Source organism: Doryrhamphus excisus, linkage group LG2 (genome assembly GCF_037039965.1).
Source record: "Doryrhamphus excisus strain RoL-2023G ecotype Guam linkage group LG2, RoL_Dexc_Guam_v1.1, whole genome shotgun sequence".
NCBI lineage: Eukaryota > Metazoa > Chordata > Actinopteri > Syngnathiformes > Syngnathidae > Doryrhamphus > Doryrhamphus excisus.
In genome coordinates, this window is record NC_136358.1 from 26,955,999 (window position 1) to 26,981,358 (window position 25,360).

At 41.9% G+C, this 25,360-nt stretch overlaps 1 protein-coding gene and 1 long non-coding RNA gene across 3 annotated transcripts in view; one reads left to right on the forward strand and one right to left on the reverse strand.

Annotated features, from left to right (window-relative positions):
- The window catches only part of LOC144898116 (uncharacterized), an 84,202-nt gene extending 59,449 nt beyond the window's left edge, over positions 1-24,753 (forward strand). The window contains exon 3 of the long non-coding RNA XR_013627007.1: positions 24,142-24,753. This is a non-coding gene — a long non-coding RNA (uncharacterized LOC144898116). The remainder of the gene's footprint in view (positions 1-24,141) is intronic.
- On the reverse strand, positions 11,924-25,171 carry frmpd2 (FERM and PDZ domain containing 2). 2 transcript variants are annotated; one of them, XM_078789023.1, is made up of 30 exons: positions 24,884-25,168; positions 24,365-24,486; positions 24,119-24,282; positions 23,946-24,011; positions 23,684-23,863; positions 23,531-23,606; positions 23,358-23,445; positions 23,094-23,238; positions 22,959-23,030; positions 21,894-22,068; positions 21,672-21,807; positions 21,453-21,591; positions 21,223-21,375; positions 20,953-21,135; positions 20,706-20,865; positions 19,641-19,839; positions 19,397-19,497; positions 18,441-18,521; positions 18,193-18,300; positions 17,932-18,048; positions 16,818-16,999; positions 16,645-16,743; positions 15,540-15,633; positions 15,382-15,467; positions 15,011-15,209; positions 13,350-13,564; positions 12,985-13,051; positions 12,770-12,916; positions 12,500-12,587; positions 11,924-12,382 (listed from the first exon to the last, which is right to left on the reverse strand). In XM_078789023.1, the coding sequence occupies exons 2-28, from the start codon at positions 24,483-24,485 to the stop codon at positions 12,879-12,881; spliced, it is 3,444 nt and encodes a 1,147-aa protein (XP_078645149.1). In that variant the 5' UTR covers position 24,486; positions 24,884-25,168; the 3' UTR covers positions 11,924-12,382; positions 12,500-12,587; positions 12,770-12,878. The 2 variants fall into 2 exon arrangements, with proteins under 2 accessions (XP_078645149.1, XP_057918590.2); XM_058062607.2 differs by lacking the exons at positions 11,924-12,382; positions 12,500-12,587; positions 12,770-12,916; positions 12,985-13,051 and adding an exon at positions 14,578-14,593 and having other exon boundaries at positions 13,388-13,564; positions 24,884-25,171.
- Between the last annotated feature and the right edge of the window lie 189 nt (positions 25,172-25,360).

Consider the following 25,360-nt stretch of genomic DNA (forward strand, 5'->3'; position numbering starts at 1 on the left):
TTAAAACAATGTTTAAAGAGACTGAGACACAAAGACGGTGATGGATTGAAGTCAGGAAATCTCTTCCTGACTGATCCTTTCAAAAAGGCCTGCAAAGCTCTTGGAGGCACATCCTCTCGGCACCCAGAAGGGGACACGACTCAGACACTTTATTAAGATCTCCAGTCATAAAGCCACTCAAAGACCTTTGGATCCACAGCCATTTGGACGCCAATTCCAATAGACGGCAATGAAAATGCTTGATGCATAGCATACATCTGGGATACAGCTTTAGTCTTCTGTGTTGGAGTCCAGTGTTTTCTTCCTCACTGGGCTTCTTCAAGCTTGCACGCATTTTCACAGAACTGGACTTAGCAGAGAGAAATTCTGGTACGTTAGAATTTGAAGTAGGATTTCGCCAAAGAGCTATTGGCTGCAGAAAGTGGATGCAAGTCTCGAAATAGTCATAAATCTATAATTTGGTGGACTGGGTTGCAGTCAGCATCACCAGACCATCCAGGTAGATCCATGACACTGCAAAGTTCTAATTCAGCAGTGTTTTTTGGGGGGTTGCGTTCACAAGCCGTGTTTGGTCCAGTTCAAATAAACTACAGTAAACATCAGTATGTGATTCATAGTATTCAATAGCTATGCAATATCTAGATCAGGGGTCTCAAACATGCGGCCCGCGGGCCAAATGTGGCTCGCAGGACACTAGTTTGAGGCTCCCGCCTTGATATGAAAGTTTAATGTTAGTGCGGCCCGCGCAAGTTTGATATGGATGCTGTATGGTATCATGTACCCAGAAAAAATTATTACGTTTGATTAATGTTCATGTTAAAGGTTAAATAACTGTTAATAGTTATCCTCCCTATCCGTGTGGAAGTGGTAAGTTTTTTGCTATTTAAGTTTAAAGGAAATAACTTGAAGGCTACCGTTTAGGTTGCTAGCTCTCTAGTTTGCGAGTTAGCATGTGTGTCAAGACCCTGCAGTTGCGCAATATGTTGTAAATAAAAAGTATAAATGTGACTATAGTCGTGTTTTGTCATGTCTACAGGGCTCTAATAATGCTTTGTTCATTTTAATCTGAAAAAAATAATTTGTCTACTCACCAACTATATGTTTCTTAAGTTTTTATTAATTGCCATTTTATTATTATTATTATATTTATTTATTACTGATTGATGGATTTTCTTTATTCTTGATTTGTTTATTTATTTTTCATCTTATTTTGTGTAGAAAAATAAAAAGGAAGATATTTGAGAACAGTGTAATCGGAACCAAAGTAAAGTTTATTCATTTTTCTGTTTTTAATAAATGCGTTTTTGTTTTTTTTTTTAAACCTGATGCGGCCCAGTCTCGCCCAGACCCGAGCTCCAGTGGCCCCCAGGTAAACTGAGTTTGAGACCCCTCCTATAGACCAAATTCGAGTATTATTTGAACTTTGTTTTTTAGTTTTGTTGTTACATTTCTCCGCAAAATTCCCCTTGCAGTTCCCTGGGTTACACAGCTGTCCCATAAAGTTGTCCTTGTCGTATCTGGGGATAATACGTCTGTGTGTGTGTGTGTGTCTGTGTGTGTTTGTGTGTGTCTGGAGCTTGTTACTTTTACCACATACTCTCTAACTTGTTAACTGCAGCCCATTTTTTTGACCAGAGTAGCTTTGCTCCTTTAATAAGATTTGCATGGCTGAACATGAAGTCAACAAACAGCGAGATGGCCAGTATGGGATTGTTTCACATCACTGGAGACCTACACGCACCACAGCTCCCAGTTCCCCCTGCCTTCTCTTTTCTTCATGCAGCGTTTATCAATAAAATTTCAGGTGCAGGTCTGGAATTTAAGCTTCAAATGTGATCTGAAATACCTGGAAATTGACATAAAAATACATAAAAAAAATCTTTGGATATATATACATATATATATATATATATATATATATATATATATATATATATATATATATGTATATGCCATTGAAAGGTAAAACCCTTAAAAAAATCTTATTTTTGATATAATATGCCTCTCATAATTATATGCATTTTAAATTCAGTTTTACACATTAATATACAGTTGCAAGTATACAGTGTCAGTATTGCACTTACAAATCATGCAGTTACACAACATTATGTCTTGTTGTAACATCTTCTTGCTGGAAAATGTTGAGCAAATTGACATGAGAGACAGCGCCCTCTGCTGGATCTTTAGCTTTGGCATTCAGTCTTCTCTGCAGATAGCGCCGTCAAACCTTCTTTCTATTTAAGTTATTAAAAAAAATGTTTTTTTTTTACAATTTGAATTTATTTTATGAAATCATTGCTCTTCTTTTTTGTTTTTATGAAATAAAAAATAAAAAGAATAATAAATGCATAAAACTGTACAAAATAGTAGATCATTTTCAAAAACATAAAAAAATGTAAAATCATCACCATTAGTTTATGAGTCAAGTTTTTCAAGTAAAAGTAACTCATTAGGAATGAGTGTAATTTGTTGACGGAAGAAAGGAACAGGAAGAACCAAAGTACGTCAAACCCCATCAATGTTACCTCAGTGGATTTGACTTTCAGTGCTCTTTGGTCCCTCCACCCTTCAAGCCTCATTGACCTCTGGGTCCTTTGTCTTTGTCTTTCCCGACTCTGTGGGGTTGTGACTAGCAGGTGAGGAAGTAGAGTGGGTGCCGCCATTCTTGTTAGCAAACGGGGGGGGGGGCATTTAAAGCGGATTCTATGGACTTGGCTGTGCTATAAAGCTTCCCTTCATGAGCGATCACAGGGACAAACCCCACGTCCGACTGTCACTGTGATGCCTGTTGCCCGGCTTGGCCAAACACAGGCCCCTGGAATGTGAGTGTTTAATCAGAGGACAAATGCCATATTTTGGAGGAGTTTGTTTTTACGACCCAGCAGTGGTGTGTGATTGCTGTTCTGTGTGCGCTTGTGTCGAAATGAATTTGTGCAGAAGTTACACGTGTTTACTTTATGTTTGTGCGCATTAATGCTTGTGACAGGCTCAAGTATAGACGGATGAAGAATGTATATGTGCCAGTCTACTGTGTGTGTGTGTGTGTGTGTGTGTGGATGTGTACATGCAGTGCACTGATAATTGTATACACCTCTCTTTAAGTTTATATGCATTTGTGTGTTTTCGGCTGTGTGCCCAAGTGGCCACCCATGATGCTTGTGGGGGCCTCAGAGAAACACAGCTTGACTCAACAGCAACACAAAACACATCAGAACCCTTCCGAGTTTTTCTATATGGAGGCATTTAGTGGTGCCGAAAATACACACGGCACATACATGCACCATTCAGCACACACTAGAAACTATTGTGGGCGCTCCCTTGCCCTCATGCATCCATCTTTTTGACATTTAAGTCAAGTCAACAGTGAGAACCTACTTTCTTACTTAAATGTAACACACTATTAAAACATCAAGAACCTTAGATTAACATTTGTAAAACTGAATAGAAAATCAAGATAAAAAGTGTATTGAAAACATCTGCCGAGTCAGGGGTTCCACTCCATATGTATTCTGAAAATGATGATATATTTACAACAATTAATGTATCTTTGTTCATCTATTTATGCTAGTGATTTATAGTGACAGGCAAATTATGTCACTTCCACTAGATGGAATTGTTATTTTGGTGTTATATACGCCAGGGGTCTCAAACATGCGGCCCGCGGGCCAAATGTGGCACGCAGGACACTAGTTTGAGGCCCCCGCCTTGATATGAAAGTTTAATGTTAGTGCGGCCCGCGCAAGTTTGATATGGATGCTGTATGGTATCATGTACCCAGAAAAAATTATTACGTTTGATTAATGTTCATGTTAAAGGTTAAATAACTGTTAATAGTTATCCTCCCTATCCGTGTGGAAGTGGTAGGTTTTTGGCTTTTTTTAAGTTGAAAGGAAATAACTTGAAGGCTACCGTTTAGGTCGCTAGCTCTCTAGTTTGCGAGTTAGCATGTGTCTCAAGACCCTGCAGTTGCGCAATATGTTGTAAATAAAAAGAGTATAAATGTGACTATAGTCGTGTTTTGTCATGTCTACAGGGCTCTAATAATGCTTTGTTCATTTTAATCTGAAAAAAATCATTTGTCTACCCGCCAACTATATATGTTTTTTTAAGTTTTTATTATTTGCCGTTTTATTATTATTATTATTATAATATTTATTTATTTATTACTGATTGATTGATTTTCTTTATTCTTGATTTATTTATTTATTTAATTTTAATAAATGCAAAAAATAGGTAGGTGAGAAGACAACATAACATAATTGAGCATGTATGTCTTTCGCTGTCCAGCAGAGCAAAAATGTTGGCGGAAATCAAAGTGACGTCTGTAACAAAAATCATGTGTCAGCTGTCTATTTTTTTTTTTTTTTGACAGGAAAAATAATAATGTCTAATGTGGTGGATGAAATAATGGCGCGAATACAGTAAGTGAAGAAACAGTCAGACACGCCCACGCGCGCCCCCGGGGGATGCATGGAAAGATAATATCATGTAATGTAATATACATTATAGGATGAAGATGACACGTGTGCTGAAGTTAGAGGATGGATTGCATGAATATTTCTTCATAAGTGACTATGCACTTTTGGCCTAATAAAAGACTCTGAAGCCATCTACTTTTCATGTCATAAAATACAACTTTCTAAGTGTTTGGAAAGTGCTGTAAACATTTATGATCACTTTTTACAGTCTTGGCAAAAGGAAAATGTGCAGTTGCGAATGAAAATAAATGTCCCACTGTAGTCTGTACGGCCTTCCCAGCCAATTGAAATGATATCCAAATTGCATGTTGATTTATGGTGTGTTACACTGGAGTTATGTGGTTGAAAAACATTTAGGGGAGCTGTTTGTTTGGATGAGAATACGTTGGAACAGGTTGCATGTTTTTTTTTAATGTAGCGTGCATTCAGGTTGAGACAAGTAATGATCTATGAAAAATTAGAGTGATCTATTGCAATAATATTGACACCCTCAGCTCTATACTGCCATCTTCTGGCATGGCACATTCATTAATGTCACACTACATAACCTAGCAAGCATTTCAATGACATACAAAAGCATACTTCACTTGCACTAATGCATCTTGACAGTATCATAAACTCTTTACGGACTTCTAAATATGGTTTTTAACACTATTAGAGCCCTCCAGACATGAAATAACAGCCCTACAGTCACCTTGACACTTGTAGTATTATTCATTTATTCATTCATTTTCTACCGCTTATCCTCACGAGGGTCGCTGACGGGGTGCTGGAGCCTATCCCAGCTGTCTTCGGGTGGGAGGCGGGTACACCCTGGGCTGGTGGCCAGCCAATCACATGGCACATATAGACAAACAACCATTCACACTCACATTCATACCTATGGACAATTTGCCACAGCAAATCAATCTCCTCCATCCAACCTTCTGCATCTGTTTCCCTCACACCAACTACCCGAATGTCCTCCTTCACTACATCCATAAACCTCCTCTTTGGCCTTCCTCTACTCCTCTGACCTGGCAGCATCCTTCTACCAATATTTTCACTATCTCTCCTCTGGACATGTCCCAACCATCTCAGTCTGGCCTCTCTGACTTTATCTCCAAGGCCTCTAACATGAAATTTCCCTCCGATGTACTTGTTCCTGATCCTATCCATCCTGGTCACACCCAATCTAGTTAATGCTACTCCAAAAAGCAAAGGGGCTTTTATGAGAAATGATGGACAGACACAGCGCTGAGATTTATAGGTGAGGTTTTACCTGCTCACCCTCGGAGAGTCATTTGCTCAGACACGGGGGTGAACAGATGAATGAGGAGGAAAAGTAAACCATGAAGAGGAGGAAGGGCGAAGGGAGTGTAAAAGTGAAAACGACCGGACAGAGACAAGCGAAGAACCCCCTTGGAATTCTTTCGGTATTACGCCTTTATCTGGATGTTTCCTTAGACTGGGTCTATTTTCTGTGAACAGTTTGCGTACTAATGGGTCTTCAGGGGGTGGTTTAGGGGAGGAAACGGCACCTATCAGGGGAAAACATGGACTGATTGAGGGCATGACAGAAAGTGTAGGTCTTGTAAAAAAACGTGTTTCACACCGACTGATGTTAACTGCTCTCACAAGGTGGAGGGTCTAAAGCTCGGTGTGTTTACATTGGGTCTCCTGAAAAGGGGAAGAGATAAATTTGGATCATCCATCCTCACGGTGCAGACAGGTTGGATTTATAACATGCGTGAGCTCTACATCATGCGTGCGTCGGATACTCCTGCCACAAGGAGGAGAATGACAAGTTGATTATTGCCTCCACAATTCATTCTCACAGACCGTACATGTTTTCTTCATCTTGGCCAGCTCAGAGACCCGCAACCTCCAACATGGATCCCTCGGCGGAATATTCTCAAGTATCTTCTGCTTGCTTTGTACACGGTGCAGATGGAGTTCTTACTGTAAAATAACAGCCTGCACCGTTTGATTTATTTCTTCAAACCGTTTTCTCATGCTAATATGTTTGGCGCTCAGCATCAATATGACCATGTTTTACCCATCAACGCATCCACTTACGGGTCTACATGTAGACTCGCTCTTTTCCTGATGGCTCAGGGAGGAGCAAGTCACTAATTTGACGCTAAGAAGCTGTGTAAGGTCACACAGGTTGTCTGCGTCGTTGTGATGAAGATCCAGAAGACAAAAGTACCAGTTGATTTATGCCCCCCTACTCCCACTTGTGGTTCTCCACGCTGAGAGGAGCCAGTTATGGTGGTAGTACCCGAGAAGGCCTCGGGACGGAGATCAAATGTGTCCTCCCTGTGAAACTGCAGAAATTCACGGAGACAAACGAGTCTGGGCTTCTGTGGATAAGCAGAAGAAAATGGCTGCTAGTGGAACTAACACACCTGGATGATGATGATGGACCGGACCGGACTAAGGCCGTACTCCCACTGGACCGTTTGAACTTTACCGGACCGTATGATTCCGCCTTTCTCTGACATCTGTCAGCCGTCACTTCATTATATTGTAATATTTTTTCCGACTTTTTGAATTATTTTCATTATTTGTATGCATTCCTACAATGAAAAATGACGGTGAGTAAATCATACATTTATACTGTGGATTATTTCCATAGAGGTCCTCATTAGGGGGTATGCTGGAGCCTATCCCAGCTGACTTCACGCAAGAGGCGAGTTACACCCTGGACTGGTGGCCAGCCAATCACAGGCCACATATAGACAAACAACCATTCACAGTCTCTGAATTGCTTTAAAGAACAACAATCATCTTGATCCTTCTGCTCTTATTATCATTGTAAAGTCCCTCGTTGCTCATGTCTGCATCTGCTACAAATATTATTCCTCCATCACTGAAAATCTCTGTGTTGAACTATGTACTGTACGTCTCGGGCCTAAACTTTGCTGTTGGGACCGGGACATTTTTTCTCTTTTGATTCTTTCCACAGATGGGGAAAAAGTCCTGTTTAAGAGCTAAACCGGTGGTGGAGGTTTAAATGATTATATTTGTCTTTTGCTTTGTACTGCATAAAAGGAAACAACGATTTGAAGTGCATGAAATCATTTTTGTGTGTGCATTGTCATATTTAACTAGTGTCACTCGGTAGAGCACAGTGATTTTTTATTTATTTATTTATTGATTTAAAAAGGGAACAGAACATATTCACGAACATTTATACAAATGTAAATGTTTATGGTAAGGTATACATACAAGACACGATGTAGACTAAACACAGTAGGACAAACCCAAGGACGGTAGACAAGTATAAAAAGAAAAAAAGACATTTATTGCACATCCTCACATCACACAGAGTCCATCAGCATTTAGCAAATGCAACTTCTAATGCTCCAACTCCTGTTGCACTTGATGATGAATGAGTATCAGGATTAGGATTGTGGATCTCTGTGGCTACACGGTAGACCCTTTTTGTGTTGGGAAAACCCAGTCAGGAGATGGGAAGACCTGGATTCCATTCTCCACTTGGACATCTCTGTGTGGATTTTGTATGTTCCCCCCATGAACGTACCCTGCCTTTTGCCCAAAAACAGCTGGGATATGCTCCAGCATACCCGCGAACCTAATGATGATAAGCGGCATAGAAAACATTCATTCATTCATTCATTTTCTACCGCTTTTCCTCACGAGGGTCGCAGTGGTGCTGGAGCCTATCCCAGCTGTCTTGGGGCGAGAGGCGGGGTACACTCTGGACTGGTCACCAGCCAATCACAGGGCACATATAGACAAACAACCATTCACACTCTATGGTATGATTTGGAGTCGCTAATTAACCTAGCATGTTTTTGGAATGTGGGAGGAAACCGGAGTACCCGGAGAAAACCCACGCATGCACAGGGAGAACATGCAAACTCCACACAGAGATGCCCGAGGGTGGAATTGAACCCTGGTCTCCTAGCTGTCAGGTCTGTGCGCTAACCACTAGACCACCGTGCCGCTGCATAGAAAACAGATGGTTGGAAAAAAACAAATTTTTTTGCCTACAATCTCCATAATTAGGCCATTTGTTGCAGAGAAAGTAGTCATGTCTGTGGGTCACTAGTCATGTATACAGTAATATAAATGAAAAAACAATACAATTTTATACTAATTTTTAACCCGCAAGGCATGCTGGGAAGCCCACACACACACTTTCCAACCAGAAGCTACCCAGAATGCTTTGCGGATTATACATTTCTATGTTTTTTTTTATTTAGCATGTACTGTTTACATTACCACGGCGGTCTAGTGGTTAGCGCGCAGACCTCACAGCTAGGAGACCAGGGTTCAATTCCCCCCCATCTCTGTGTGGAGTTTGCATGTTCTCCCCGTGCATGCGTGGGTTTTTTCCGGGTACTCCGGTTTCCTCCCACATTCCAAAAACATGCTAGGTTAATTGGCGACTCCAAATTGTCCATAGGTATGAATGTGAGTGTGAATGGTTGTTTGTCTATATGTGCTCTGTGATTGGCTGGCGACCAGTCCAGGGTGTACCCCGCCTATCGCCCGAAGACAGCTGGGATAGGCTCCAGCACCCCCCCGCAACCCTTGTGAGGAAAAGCGGTAGAAAATGAATGTAATTTACAAAAAACATTTTTAATAGTCTAATTTACTCATTAATTGTGAATGCATCACACATACTGTCTTTCCACTATGTGTTTATATGTGCCTTTAAATGCCAAATATTAGTATGGTATTTATTTTGTAAAAGAAATGCTAAGCTAGTCACCTCTAGTAAAAGGATCAGCTGGAAGCACAAACGTAATGACTTGTGTTATTACATACTTGGGGATTTTGTGCAGTTGTTATGTAAATACATGCCACGCTAACCTTTTAATGGTGTTTAAATCCGGTTCATGTTGATGCTATTGCTCTCCTCTGTTTCATTAAATGAGGTTTCATGTTCTAGTTGTCAAAGCGAGCAAAGCTTTTTACCCTCATTTCCATCTCAAGTCCTCGCCCGGGGGGCTCCTCGGTCATCTCATCAGGTTGTTTTGCTTTCCTAATGCAGTGGAGACATATGATGATCATTTCCGTTGAAAGAGCTGCAGAATTCGTGCCTCGTGTGTGTCAAGCAGCTTCCTCTTGGGGACGACCTCCCACACGGAACGTTGTTGACACATTACGGCTTTGCTGTGAGCGTGGATATGAACGACCATTCAACCTCCAGTCATTCGTTTGACATATTGAACTCTTATTACCTTCTGACTGCTTCCTTTTTCATTGACGTCCTTTCAATTTCCTTTTCAAGCTCCGCTGCATCACTGGCTCCATTTTGAAAGGTGGAATTCCTTAGCTGTCTGCTCCCTTAGAATGCTCAATTACTGTTGTTTTCATTACTAGATGCTTTTGGTCAGGGTGTAATTATTATTGGGATATCCGTTTACAGTCACTACTAATAGGATATTTGAGAATAGAATTTGAGTACCTCCCTTCAGGCGATGCTTGGCACTGCAGTCCTGGTGATAGCTTTAAGGTCCTCTTAAAGAATAACATAGTTATTTGAAATAATGGCGGTCCATTTAACACATTAGCATTATGCCTTTGAATAAAGAAATGGCCGAATGAGAAGTGACATATACATCTGCGGGCGAATGCGATCCCCCGGCATCCGTGGCTGTCTCTGGACATAAACGTGCGTCACAGTAACGCGCCCCAGTGGAAAATGTGACTCGTTCCCGATGTCCTGTAATGCAGAGAAAGGCCTTTGAGGCCTGCCAAACTGCATCATTGTGCCCATTTGTCTGGGTGGTGTTTCACACGGCTCCAGCGTTACCAAAAGTACCCACTTCCATGCGCTGGGGTTGGGAGTCTGAAAAATAAACTTTTCTTACTTTCATCACGCTAGGGACAACGCTAGGCCACACAGATGTTGATCTTGCTTTGGTGTGTGTGTAAATATTCCTTGGTGCAGTTGTTAAATATCCAGTAGCCATTGATTGTAGCTGGGAATAATGGGTCGCCCATCACCACTTTGCAGTTTGAATTTCAAAACTTCACATTTTTCCAAAAAGAAGTTAATACATTAGCATATAAAAAATGTGCATGCAATTATACTGAAGCAAATTGTACTGTACTGCAGCGACTGTTGTATTGTGTAGTTGTGAGCTGCTGTTTAGATTGTGGGCTGTAGAGGGCAGTAATGGTCTGCATGCTGGGTTAGATGGCTTTTAGGAAATAAGTCTGTAGAAGGAGAAACACCTACAAAGTGTTGAAGTGCTCTCGAAGTGGTGACGTTCAGCCGCCATTACATTACATTGATGAGACAGGAGCCATGCAGGAAGTACGCTGTCAAGAACAAAGACCTCTCTGTGTGAGTCTACTGTATGTTATGTTTTATTTATATGTAATATTCTCTCATCACGGTCAGGTCTGCAACCAAATAACAAACAAGGTATTACTTCTTTCTTGTGTTTTTTAATAGAAAAAGTAATTGTAAAGATACAAATCGGACTTTTCCAAGCAAGTTATAAATGATTCTGTATTACTTGTTTAACATTTCCATAAGTCACTTGCTCTATAGGTCTAATAACGAGGCTTTGTGGGTTTGATGACCGGCAAGTGAAGTGGGCATAAGCTATGACTACATTTAACACACACAAGAGTCACGCTGCCTTTCGCAGGCACATCATTTAAGTGTGTCGGCCTCTATTTTATTACATTCATTGACATTTAGAAACAAATGTTCAAGGAAACTCTGAAAATGACCTCAGAAATGTAAAACCGCACGGATTGGCATCAAGCACAGAAACTTGCTTAAACAGTAAGTGAAAGTATGGAGCTTGATGCAATTCAGATTTATGCCAAATTGTAGTATGCAAACTAGACATGGCAGGGTGCAGTAACGTATTTTAGGGTATTTGTGTGTAATATTGTATCTGCTCTTCCCATGGGAGCCCCTCCAAAATGTTACATGTAATTAACTAACAATCAGTACACAGCCTTGTTTACTGTGTACAACCATCTCAATTGCGCTTAAGACACAGTGATGTCACAAGGAAGACTGGACAGGGATATCCATCCATACTCCATCATCCCTCCATCAGTCATCGCCACGTGCGGTGACCTAAGCAGATTCTTCAGAGGTCAATACCGTGCTGTCCGTTTCTGTTTCTCTGCTCGCGAATAAACAGAGGCCAGTGTTTGACTGTGCATGTCCTGCAGGGCGATTCTACACACAAACACACACACACACAAGCGCACACTCACACAGCCTTGGGCCGTCTCCACTGGCATAATTAGAAACATTTGGGATCATTTGCAAAGTTCTGATGGGATCCAGATGCACTACTGGGTTTTTCACCGAAATACAGGAACCCTCATTTACAAGGGACTATTACTGGCTCCTCTTCACCCAGGGAGGTGCGCACTGGTGTCTCTGTTGCCCACTTTGTCCTTGATATTCAAACTGGTGTCTCTTTTAATCATCCACATTGAGGTCAGACTCATTTTAGAGGCTTTTATTTGAGTGAGAAAATACAATGCTTCCTCAGGCAAAACATTAAACATATGTTTAATATCGTGATGAAAACACGGCCGCGGTCCAATATAGTGTGGTCTTTGGTTTGGTGTATATTCTGGTTTCCCATGGAAAAGACAAAAATATAACACTATATACAGTTAGAACATAATTTTAGCAACACAATGCTGCCACCTTGTGGCCACAGGATGAGCTACAAGTATTGAATTACTGTATTGGAATCAAGATGTTTTAATTATGTTTCCAAATGCTATCTCTTAGGCCAGAACAATTAAAGAGGCTCTTCTGCTTTTTACTGGTGTTCGGTTCTGTACCCACCCGAGGTCGGTGAAAATCCAAGAGAAGGGAAGTCCAGATTTTCCGGTTTGTGGCCACTTCTCCATTCTTTTTGTTCAAGTTGCTCTAACAATGAAAAGTTGAGAGAAACCTGCAGTAGAAAAAAATGCATCCTGAAATGAACACTTTGTTTTGTTATTGTTGAATTTTGGATTACTAACATTTTGTTACAAAACAAGCATATTGAATTAAGAAACCGGTTTCTCACCTTAATTTGTGTTTTTGTCTCCACAAACCCACCACTAACATCCACAGTCCGTCTGCAGTCACATATTCAGCTTTGCTTCTTTAGTACACTGAAAACACAGATGCAGAAATACCTGAAGTATACTGAATCAGGCCATACTGTACATGCTTCCATGCTTGTTTACATTTATTTCCAAATGCTGTATCGGAACGCGTCAATCAAAACAAAACATCCTCTAATCCTGCTATCTCCCAACCGCAGCTGTTTGGTTATCATGTGAGCATCACTGACCTGCTGTCATGGAGCAGAAGGTTCTTTGTCTTTGTTAGCGTGTCCTGTCTTGCCAGGAAACAAAACACTGCCTCCGAGGTTTGTCTTGTTGGTGCTGTGTGACACTTGCTCATGTTCCTGTAAATTGATGGATGGATGGAAGGGTCCCTGAGGAAAAGGAGTCGGGTGAAAATGCAGTGGGTGCAAACATTTTGCGAGGAAATGCGTGCGTCTACCTGGCGAAGGCCGACAGAGCGTGAGTCGAACCACTGGGGGTGACGTCTTGAACAGCTTTAGCACTTTCTAGCAGAGCAGAAATAGGAAAAGTATATTATTAACTTGAATAATACTTCATATATACCATTGGTAGTATTTATTTGTGATCAGAATATCAAACAAACCCTCTTTGGTAGGGGTTTTCAAAGTGTGGCACAGTGAGCCTAATACAACACGTCCCCAACTCCTCGGGGTCCCACTCTCACACTTTGAAAACCTCTGCTCAGACGGCAGGTTTGATTGTTCATTTTAGAGTAAAGGTCAACTAAAGGTCAACTAAACCGCCTCGATAACATCCACAGGAAGTAAAATTTAATCCACATACTGGATAAGACAACTCCTTGAGTGACTGGCCGTTGATGGCCAAGAGTACATCTCCCTCGTTGATCCTGCCACTCAGCTGGGCCGGTTGGCCGGGGAAAAGCTGTTTTATTCGGATCAGACTGCCAAAGTCCGGAATGGGCGGGTCCAGCTCACACATAATGAAGCTAAAGCCCAGACCGGTGGCGCTTTTAGTCAGGGTCACTTCCTGTGTGTGGCCTAAAGAAAAATGACAGACAGTTCTCAATCTTAGTCCATCACACTTATCAAACTCTAGCCCAAAATTTGAACGAAAGAAGAATTTCTTCTACTCTCTTTTGCTAAACACACTCAAATTTAACCTCCAAAATGTTCTCTGAAAAAGAAAAGTTCTGCAGTCAAAAACAGGTAATCATACTACCGTAATTTCCAGTTTATAAACCGCTTATGTCCACATCATAAAATGGCATATCGTGGCTTGAATGAGTCCGTGTGGACCAATCACGAGCTATGAAAAACCCACAAGCTCGTCAACCCATTGTGGTATGGAACGCTAAGCTCAGCACACAGCAGCTTAACACACAGAAGGTATACCTAAGAAATATACAAACAAGCATCAATGCGAGTCAAAGAAATACAACTACTTTAACGTTTTCCCATCATGCATTTCATCTGAGCAAAGCATTTCATTGAAGGAAAAGCTGCATAGAAAATGGATGATGATGCAAAGCTGCCTGTGTCCACTAGAGGGAACCAGAGGACCCCAGAGCCCAGAGGGAGGCTGACATCATTGGAGTGCCGCGGGCAGGCACTGACGAATGCTTTGCTTGGACGCAATACATTATGAGAAAATGTTAAAAGACGTGTATTTTAAACTCATATTGGTACATGTTTATATATTCGGTACACTTTTTGAGTGTTGCGGTTTAGCATTCTTTGTAAGATGTTATATTGAGTAATGACTTCCCGAGATATGATATATGGGTTGACAAGCTTGATAGCTGCCAAAGAAAGAGCTACTACATCCTCACTAACTCGCTATTGGCGAGATTACAACTTTGTCATAAATTAAAGCTGCAGGGTTCAAAGTTCAAGAAAAAACTAGTGGCTTATACACTAGAAATTATGATATATTTATATTTGAAAAGATATAATTAGCCCACTAGATTAGAGCTCACATAATCCATATTTTGATGTTCCAGTAAAAACAGGTACATACAATATTACACAATTCCAAATAGAAAAATCATTACTTGCATGTCCTTCCAGCTTTTGGAGACACAGTGAAAGCAAAGAATAAACAAATCATAACTCAGTCAATAAATATGTAACAGATTATGAACTAAATTGGCCTGACTTGACTACAAACATGATTTGAGAACAATCTACTCCACGGTCGTACGTGGGAAGCAGGGGCGATGGCAGATAGGTGGACAGACCGAAGGATAAGGGCGACCAGAGGGATAAGAAGAGGAAGGTCAGGGTCAGAACAGAAGATCAGGAGGAGGAAGTGTGTGAAAGTTCATCTTCACGCTCTCAACGAGTTTACTACTTAGAGACAACTGCTGGCTCTCTCACGGAGGTCTATCTTAAGCAAGACTGTTCTACAGACCCGTCCGTTGGTAAACTGTATTACAAGTGCCTTACAGGGTAAGGACCTGACCCTGAGTTTTTTGGGATTCTTACCATCAGCGACGACATTATAGTCCCTGGGTCGGTCACAGAATGCATGTGAAGGGGTGCTAATGGACGAGAAGCTGTTGGTCCTGTGCTGCCTGGTGACTACGTCAATGTTATGAGCAGAGACACTGCTGCTGTCAGTGTAGGCACTCAAAGAGACCCTGGGCACCTTCATGGGCTGCCTCTCCACAACCAAAGTCACCACCTGGATGATAGGAGAAGAATGATTTCACCTCAGTTGGCTTGAACACACGGAGAACAGTGGAGAAGAAAGTAGACCCAAAGTAATTGTTCTGTGTGCGTTATGTGAACAAATCGGTACTTTTGATAGGTTTGGGAATCACTGCTCTGAACTCTGAACGATCCGTCACATTTACCTCCCCGGTGTTGCTCAGGCACTCCACTGCTTGCTCGTAGGTAACGCTCTGAAAACTGATTCCGTCAACTTCTACAAGTCTGTCACCTGCCAATGAGAACAGAGTAGATGATTCTAATTTCAAGGGTAGGGAGCAGTACACTTCGTTCTCGGATTTACCCGCATGTATGCGTCCATCTTTATCAGCAGACCCCCCTGGAACCAGGCTCTTGATGTACATTCCTCCATTCGGATAGCTAGCGTTGACGCCATCCTGAATGACATTGTGTTTCCTTGCATTCATTTTATACAAATATTTCGTGTTTGTTGATTTTGTGTATGTTGATCATCTTAAACCTGACATGTACAGTATGTTATTGTTCCATGGTTGATCATCTTAAACCTGACATGTACAGTACGTTATTGTTCCATGGTTGATCATCTTAAACCTGACATGTACAGTACGTTATTGTTCCATGGTTGATCATCTTAAACCTGACATGTACAGTACGTTATTGTTCCATGGTTGATCATCTTAAACCTGACATGTACAGTACGTTATTGTTCCATGGTTGATCATCTTAAACCTGACATGTACAGTATGTTATTGTTCCATGGTTGATCATCTTAAACCTGACATGTACAGTATGTTATTGTTCCATGGTTGATCATCTTAAACCTGACATGTACAGTATGTTATTGTTCCATGGTTGATCATCTTAAACCTGACATGTACAGTATGTTATTGTTCCATGGTTGATCATCTTAAACCTGACATGTACAGTATGTTATTGTTCCATGGTTGATCATCTTAAACCTGACATGTACAGTATGTTATTGTTCCATGGTTGATAATATTAAACCTGACATGTACAGTATGTTATTGTTCCATGGTTGATCATCTTAAACCTGACATGTACAGTATGTTATTGTTCCATGGTTGATCATCTTAAACCTGACATGTACAGTATGTTATTGTTCCATGGTTGATCATCTTAAACCTGACATGTACAGTATGTTATTGTTCCATGGTTGATCATCTTAAACCTGACATGTACAGTATGTTATTGTTCCATGGTTGGTCATCTTAAACCTGACATGTACAGTATGTTATTGTTCCATGGTTGGTCATCTTAAACCTGACATGTACAGTATGTTATTGTTCCATGGTTGATCATCTTAAACCTGACATGTACAGTATGTTATTGTTCCATGGTTGATCATCTTAAACCTGACATGTACAGTATGTTATTGTTCCATGGTTGACAAACAGTCCCAAACTCACAGAGATGCTGATTCCCAGACTTCCTGATAGCTTCTTGAGCTTCACGGTGATCTCCTCTAGCCTCTCGCAGTTCATCGAGGAAGATAGGGAGCAGCCATCCTTAATTAACATACAACAGTTCTTATCATCCATGCATCATTTTTTTAAAAAAAATAATGAAATGTTGGTTCTACCTGCGCGTTAAGAACACGGACTTCTTGGGGGATGTGGAGCCGATTGCCGGTCTTTGGTTCCATCATGACTGAGACAATCTCATCCAGGCTGTCCTCTCCTGATGGTCCGTATGCTGTCAGTGTGGTTTGCGACTCGTAGTTCCTCAACGCAGAAGGTCGCAGAGTGTTGGGTGTCTGGGGAGCTGAGAATAAAAATGATTGACATTTACTGTACTACATATTTATGTTCATTTCAGGTGGTTGCTGGGTACAACTAAATTTACATCAACAATTCATATACAGGCTGCACGGTGGGGAGTGGTTAGCATGCAGGCCTCACAGCAAGGAGACCCGAGTTCAATTCCACTCTCGGCCATCTCTGTGTGGAGTTTGCATGTTCTCCCTGTGCATGCGTGGGTTTTCTCCGGGTACTCCGGTTTCCTCCCACATTCCAAAAACATGCTAGGTTAATTGGCTCCAAATTGTCCATAGGTATGAATGTGAGTGTGAATGGTTGTTTGCCTACATGTGCCCTGTGATTGGCTGGCCACCAGTCCAGTCGCCCCGAAGACAGCTGGGATAGGCTCCAGCACCCCCTGCCACCCTCGTTAGGATAAGCGGTAGAAAATGAATGAATGAATTCATATTCAGTCATCCCTCGTTTATCGCAGTTAATTGGTTCCAGACCGGGCCGAGATAAGTGAATTTCTGCAAAGTAGGATTCAGTGTTAATAAATTTAATATTTTCATCGTTAGAGAATTCATTGTGAAAGGTAATGTAATATAAAATCATGTGTCATAACATTAATAATGTCCAGTGACCAGAACACTACATAGAACTTCCATTCATCTATTTTCTATGCCGCTTATCCGCTTGTCGTCGGGCGAGAGGCGGGGTACACCCTGGACTGGTGGCCAGCCAATCACAGGGCACATATAGACAAACAACCATTCACACTCACATTCATACCTATGGACAATTTGGAGTGGCCAATTAACCTAGCATGTTTTTGGAATGTGGAATGGAATTATTCATTCATTATTTAGAAGAAAACGCTTTATCGTGGGAGAACGGTATTAGAACCGCCATATCACAAAGGATGACTGTCAGGAAGACTAACTGGACACAAAGCACCTTTTGGCTGGGAGATAATGAGCTGCACCTCCTCTGGGCTGCTCTGCATGACCTCGGCTGCCTCGCTGAAGGTGGCGCCCTCCAAGCTGATGTGGTTCAGAGAGATCAGGCGACCCCCTAAGGACAAAGGTCACCGTAATGCTATTTTCGACCTCAAGCAAAGTACCGCGCTTAATATAACTGTTTTGTTTTCATGACTAAACATGATCACACATAAGAGACAGACCAACAGCTAGCAATCTTTTAGAATGGTTTCTGTACCTGGTCGTATGCGTCCGTCCCTATCGGCAGGTCCCCCGGGTACGACAGATGCAATAAAAATGCCCAGGTCATAACGGCCCGCAGTGTCCTCTCCCACTATCACTATACCTGCATGAATACAAACCACAATTTAGTAAGAATCTTCACTTCATCATCTGGAACTGTACTTAATTGTCAATCATGTTAACTAGTTGCCAATTGCAATCAAAGTTTTTTCAGGAAATATTGAGTGTACAGTAAAATCATACCCAGGCCGAGCTTTGGATCTTTCTTAAGAGAGATGCATATAACTTCTCTTTCTGATGCTGACACCAGCTTAGTTGGAGTTTCTGTGGGACATATAAACACATACACATTCATTTAGTGCTAACTAATGTAGACTCACTCAAGGCATTAAACATTACACTTCAAAAAAATACTTTGGCATCTCTTAATCCAGGGTCACAACCGCACACGTGATTTTTTTCATTGTTTTTGGCATTTCCCAAATTGCTGTTTGTCTTGAGTTTTTTTGTCCGTGCAGAACGTAGCTATGGCGACCATGACCGGTAGTGCATGACACACATAGGAGTGTGCCCGCCGTGCATTTCTTGTGTTTTTTTTTTGCACACAGACTCGTATGACCGCTTGTGACCTTTACACAGTGGATGTGTGCGTGCAAAAATGTGGAAAAATGTTGTTGTGTTTAAATGAAATACACAACACACAACTGTAGGACAAAGCAGTCTGATGAAGTTAATTTATCTACATTTTGGGAACAAGGATCCGGTACTGGAAACATTTCATCTCATGTGGAAATGTGCACAGTGGAGTCATTTATTCATTCATTCATTCATTTTCTACCGCTTTTCCTCATGAAGGTCGCGGGGGGTGCTGGAGCCTATCCCAGCTGTCTTCGGGCGAGAGGCGGGGTACACCCTGGACTGGTCGCCAGCCAATCACAGGACACATATAGACAAACAACCATTCACACTCACATTCATACCTATGGACAATTTGGAGTCGCTAATTAACCTAGCAGGTTTTTGGAATGTGGGAGGAAACTGGAGAACGGGGAGAACATGCAAACTCCACAAAGCCGAGGGTGGAATTGAACCCTGGTCTCCTAGCTGTGAGGTCTGCGCGCTAACCACTTGACCACCGTGCCGCCAAGTGGAGTCATGTATGTGTCTGGAAAGAAGGAAAGCTGAACGCTTGGTTGTACCTCCGGCTGCTGGGGAGCTAAAGGGGGCTTCGGAGCCGCTCCTCTGGGAACAGGCCGGGGAACGCATGCCAGTGCTGCTGCGCTGACTGCTGGAACAGGTGCTGAAAGTGATAAACGCCACAATAATTCCAGTCAATCACAAATTCCTTGGTTATTATAGCTACCTGACATAAAGCGGATGTGATGTTAGGAATTTTTTTTTTTTTGGGGGGGGGGATTTGAATAAGAAGTAAAAGTAACGCACCTTTGTTCATAAAGACTCTGACGCTTCTGTTTAAAGCGGGCTTCGATCCTTGCGGCGACATCCTCACACAGCCGCGTCAGAGACTCATCTTGAGGAGTGGTCAGCCCGCTGTCATCTTGCGGTGTCTCCGAACCTATGATGGACTTGAGCCGACTGCTTTGTGTTCGGCACGTTGCTGCGTAGTGGGAGATGTTCTCGTCTGGAGACATATACAAACTAAATATGTACATTTTGACTTAATAAATAATAAAAAACTGAAATCTGTGTGAAACTGTCAGACCAGGGCCGCCCCTTCCTGAGAACACGCACGATGTGAAGGGCCCCACTCCATGGGGGGGCCCCATAATGTGCAAAGGATACATATCGCTGCCACGAGAAGTCGGCCCAAGGCAAAAGAGGCAAGTAATCTGACACCATGCTTGTTGCCAAAATGATTGATAGTACACAGCAAAAATAGCAGAATTCATCCTCTCACCTGTCAGGCCCTGGTGGTGTAATGGTACAGCTGCTGCCTTTTTAGGAAAAGGGCATAGGCTTGATCTTAATCTTGATCTAATTTAATCTCTACTACATTACACGGTTCTGCAGTCTGTGTTCATGCAAAAAGGTCTCACTCTGTTCACGCCATTGTTTTATTTGTCAAACATACCAATGGACCGAAACTAATGAACTAATGCAGGGTGAATGAGATGCGGGAAATGAGAAAAACAGATGTGGCAATATACAAATATATAAATGATCGGTTTTCATTTTCATATATTGTTTGATTTCTCTACTCTGTGCGTTCTAAAGATATAAAATCAGATGAAAAGAGACAGCTCATTACTGCATGGAATGGGATACACCTATTCCACCTACAAAGACTGCTATTAAAACCTCCAACAAGGTTTTATATCCATGCATTTGTTGATATTTACAGTATTTTGGTTTTTGGTCCTTTTAAGAATTACCAGAACTTCCGGGTGGTTGCCCAATGGGAATTTTTACGTGACCATGAATTTTTGGCAGTGCACTGGTTTTGTTTCTCTGCAGCATTAAACACTTGGGCGAAGTGCGTTAACGTACCTGAGGTCAGGCTGTGGCTGAGCTGACGAGAATTCATTTCATTGTTGAACTTATGCTGGGATGAACAGAGGTTACACAGGTATTTGGCTATCTTGGATGTCTCTGTGATGAACGTGTACTTCTTCTTACTGACGCGACACTCTACGACGAATCTCCGCCTCTGGACCAATACCATCGGATAAAACATGACAAACATGTTTGTATTCTAAGCAGCAATTTGATACTTCAGGTGAATCAATCCACTCACGTTGGAAGAAATAGTGGCCGTCTCCCTCCAGTAGAAAGTCTGACTGGTGCACCGGCAGCCATTTTTCACCTCATAAACGATAACCCCTTTTGCACAAACTCCAAGTATAATTTCTCCTGCAGGTTTTTTTTCGCGTGTCACTCGATGGAACAAGACTCCATATTCAGGCAACTGCAGACAAACCTGCATGAATAAAAGAACCAAAGTATGTTGTTGATGTAAATCGATCTGTGTGGCAAACATAACATATGAAATATGAAAATATGTTACTTTGAGGAACTCCAGTTCTGATTCGTCGGTGAGCATTTGGGCGTTGTTGCTATGAAGCCGTTGCAGCTCTCCAATAATATAAGGCAAGGCACGTTTTTCCATCACACTCTTGGGGACGTATTGATCGGGGCGACAGTAGTTTCTACCATACACCTGAAAAAAAAAAAAACATATCTGATTCATAAAATTGCATGTAGGTGTTTTCATTTTCTAAACAAATTTCTCCAAACCTCAGGCATGCAGTCCCCGTACTCTGTCTGCAAGGCCAAAGCGCCGAGGTAAAGAGCAGTTTCTTCATGGCAGGACATTCTGTCCTCCAAGACGTCTTTTCTGAGTTGGAGGTAGTACTGGTGGTGTGTTTGTTTGTGCCTGGTGGAAACATCATTTGAATAATGTATCATTCATAACAAATGCCTATTGTTGTGGTAACTAGGAAGTAAAATACTCACAAAATAAAAGAAATGTCATTGACAAAGAATTTGACTCTGAAGAAAAGGACAAAGGTGATTGAAGGCACTTTCTTCCAGCTATCTGGAGCAACTTTGGAAATCTTGCAGCCATTGTCCACAAAGAAGAACTCATTATCTGACCACAGAAGAGAAGATGGCATTGTTGATTTGGATGACAAGACAATTGAATTGTATTATCCGCTTATCCGACTGCATAATTACCATCGATGTAAGCAAGGCCGAAGTAAAAGTGTTCCACCAGGTTGGCGTGAGCGACAATCATGTCAAACACATCCCCGCCTCTGGATTTCACATCACATTTGACGACTATGTTTTGACCATTGGGCATTACTACAGTCAGCTCTCTTTGCGTGACGGGGGACTTCCCTTTTTTGGACTGCAACAGACAATGGAAGATACAATGAAAGCGATGACTAAAGAGCAGGGGTCTCAAACATGCGGCCCCCGCCTTGATATGAAAGTTTAATGTTAGTTTAATGTACCCAGAAAAAATTATTACGTTTGATTAATGTTCATGTTAAAGGTTAAATAACTGTTAATAGTTATCCTCCCTATCCGTGTGGAAGTGGTAAGTTTTTGGCTATTTAAGTTTAAAGGAAATAACTTGGAGGCTACCGTTTAGGTCTTTTTTGACTGCAACAGACAATGGAAGATACAATGAAAGCGATGACTATAGAGCAGGGGTCGCAAACACGTGGCCCGCGGGCCAAATGTGGCCCGCAGGACACTAGTTTGAGGCCCCCACCTTGATATGAAAATTTAATGTTAATGCGACCCGCGCAAGTTTGATATGGATGCTGTATGGTATCATGTACCCAGAAAAAATTATTACGTTTGATTAATGTTCATGTTAAAGGTTAAATAACTGTTAATAGTTATCCTCCCTATCCGTGTGGAAGTGGTAAGTTTTTGGCTATTTAAGTTTAAAGGAAATAACTTGGAGGCTACCGTTTAGGTCTTTTTTGACTGCAACAGACAATTGAAGATACAATGAAAGCGATGACTATAGAGCAGGGGTCGCAAACACGTGGCCCGCGGGCCAAATGTGGCCCGCAGGACACTAGTTTGAGGCCCCCACCTTGATATGAAAATTTAATGTTAGTGCGGCCCGCGCAAGTTTGATATGGATGCTGTATGGTATCATGTACCCAGAAAAAATTATTACGTTTGAGCCCAGGCCCTTTCCTGATTGTTTCAACTTTTTCTGAGATGGATGTAAACATCACGTTCACCAAAACATTCAATTCCTGAGTCTTTTGCACTCACCACAATGGATCCGGGGAGCTCCAAGACAACTACCGGCTCATCTGACATTCTTAGGAACTCTGGACCCATGTCCTATGACAGAACATATTTCATATTCTCATGTACTGTACATGCGCCCACAGCAATTTGTCTCACCTTATTTTTTTTCTCATTCAAACTCATTGAAGATTCAAACTGTGTGAGGAATCTGGAGTTAGCATGTCGACCGCCATCCATGTATGGGCTACAGGCAGTCCGATTCAACTGCTGCCAGCTCCCGTTCGTCTCCGTGTGCCGACGCCTCGAAGGGATTGCAGGCGGGAAACGCGTATTGAAATTTGTCACTCATTGCATCCACTCAGCAAATATATGACTTTTGTTTGAAATATCAGAAACAAGATGCGTTACATCATTTCATACCTGGTGGGCTCAGGTGGATAGGATGCTCCTGAGAAAGTTCTGGAGATCTTGGTTTTCATCACCCATGTTGAATTACAAAAAGACCGCCCTGAAATACATTTCACCTCTGAATATGGGGTATGGTATCTATGTCACATATTTTTAGTGTGACTAAGTCAAATCTCTTTTCTTACTGTGAAGCCTGTCTCTGACAATTTGACTGCGATCAGTCAGCAGGGATCCGTTTTCGGCCATAAGATTAGGTTCACCCTGTCAGAAGGAAGTTGGTGCTGCATGTCAATATCAGTTCAAGTCAACACTTCATGTGATGTTTGTCGGCTACTAACCGTGTTTCTGTAAATGTCTTCCACCAGCTGCCTGACAAGCCTCTCGGCTGGAGGCAGCATGAAGGTTTTGTGGTGAAGCTCGCAGGTCTCTAGGACCGTCAGCAGGTCCGTCCGTCTCGCCACTGTGTCCTCGCACATGCTCAGGAGTAAACCCTCCAGCTCCGCACTAAGCTGGACCGGCTGGCGGGCAAAAATGAACATTTGCTGAGATAAGTTTGGATGAATTTAACTGTTTGTTAGATTAAGAGAAGGAGATAAGTACCTGGTTTTGAGGTAGCTGATAATCCACGCACCAATAAAAAGTCATGCCCAGTGAGTACACTAGTGTCTGCGGGGGAAAACAAAACAAAATAATTACTGAAGAGAAATAGTTCTTGCAAAACACTCAGACTGACTTTGTTTTAGCTACTTCGGTCACTACTTTGGCTTTACAACCTTTTCCGCTGTATTTCTTGCAGAGGCATTATGCCCCTGAAGGACTTCAGGAGCCACAAAGGAGGCCACATCATCATATCGTCCACAGCTCTTAAAGGCAAGACTCCCATGAGAGGACAGTAGCACCGAGCCTGGGCTGAGCACACTGCATACGGTGCCGGATCCTAGCATACACAAGCGGAACATAAACAGCTAAGATAACAAGTGGAACAGCAAGTTAACAGGAGTTAGTGGGAAGATGATTACCTTTCTTGGAAACACCCAGTAAGGCCTCAGTGGTGACGAGCAGCAGACACCAGACCTCATCCTCATCTAGCGGTGATCCCCGGGCCTCTAGCACCTCTGCCAGGGTCACAAAAGTCCCCATCCTAATGGAAAACAAAGTAGACTATGTTGTATTATGTGCAATATTGATAAGGAACAAAAAGTTTCGGCGGGAATGGTTGTCTTTCCCTATGTGATTGACCGGTGACCTGTATTGGGTTTATCCCACCTCTTGTCCTATATGCCAAGTTGGAAAGGATCCAACCCTAAAATGGAGCATGTTGTCCTGAAACTGTTTTTGCATCACTGACTTCACACAGGGCATAATTCTTATTATAATATTGAATAATTGTACCGTCAGTTAAAATCTATAAAGCACGTTTGCCTTCTTGTGTCCTGTTAAGAACGCTGATTTGTACTGCATCAGTAGTAGTTTGATGCCAAATATTTAAAATCATATTTAAATATAATAACTATTTTTTGACACGCAACATGGCTTACCTTATTTCATCCGCTAAGTGAGGAAATTCCCTTTAATTTCCTTCCAACATCCGCCTTGTTACGCTAATCCTTCCTCTTATGCGTCCGCTGCTGCCATCTCACCCAACTCTCCGTCAATGCCGGGTCTCTGTCTGTCATGGCAGCATGTAACCCATCATCATCTTCATCATTTCCTCATGACAAATGAATTGTCTCTGCAGAGACCGAAGAACAATTTCCCACGCGCTCACAACTAATGACGTGTTGATTCTGTGTTTTCCGTCATTTTCTACTATTTTTAGACCGGGGACATAAGCACATAAGTGGATTTGCTGGACAAGCTCATGGCAGTAAGGGAGCGATCCAATGTAGGCAGCACCGTGCTAATGAGCCTTTCCAACCACAAGAGACACTTCAACTGTGTCTGGTAATTAGCTCACTTTCACTCCATATTATATTTAAAAATATATATAGTTCAACATTTTATTTGCAAACAAA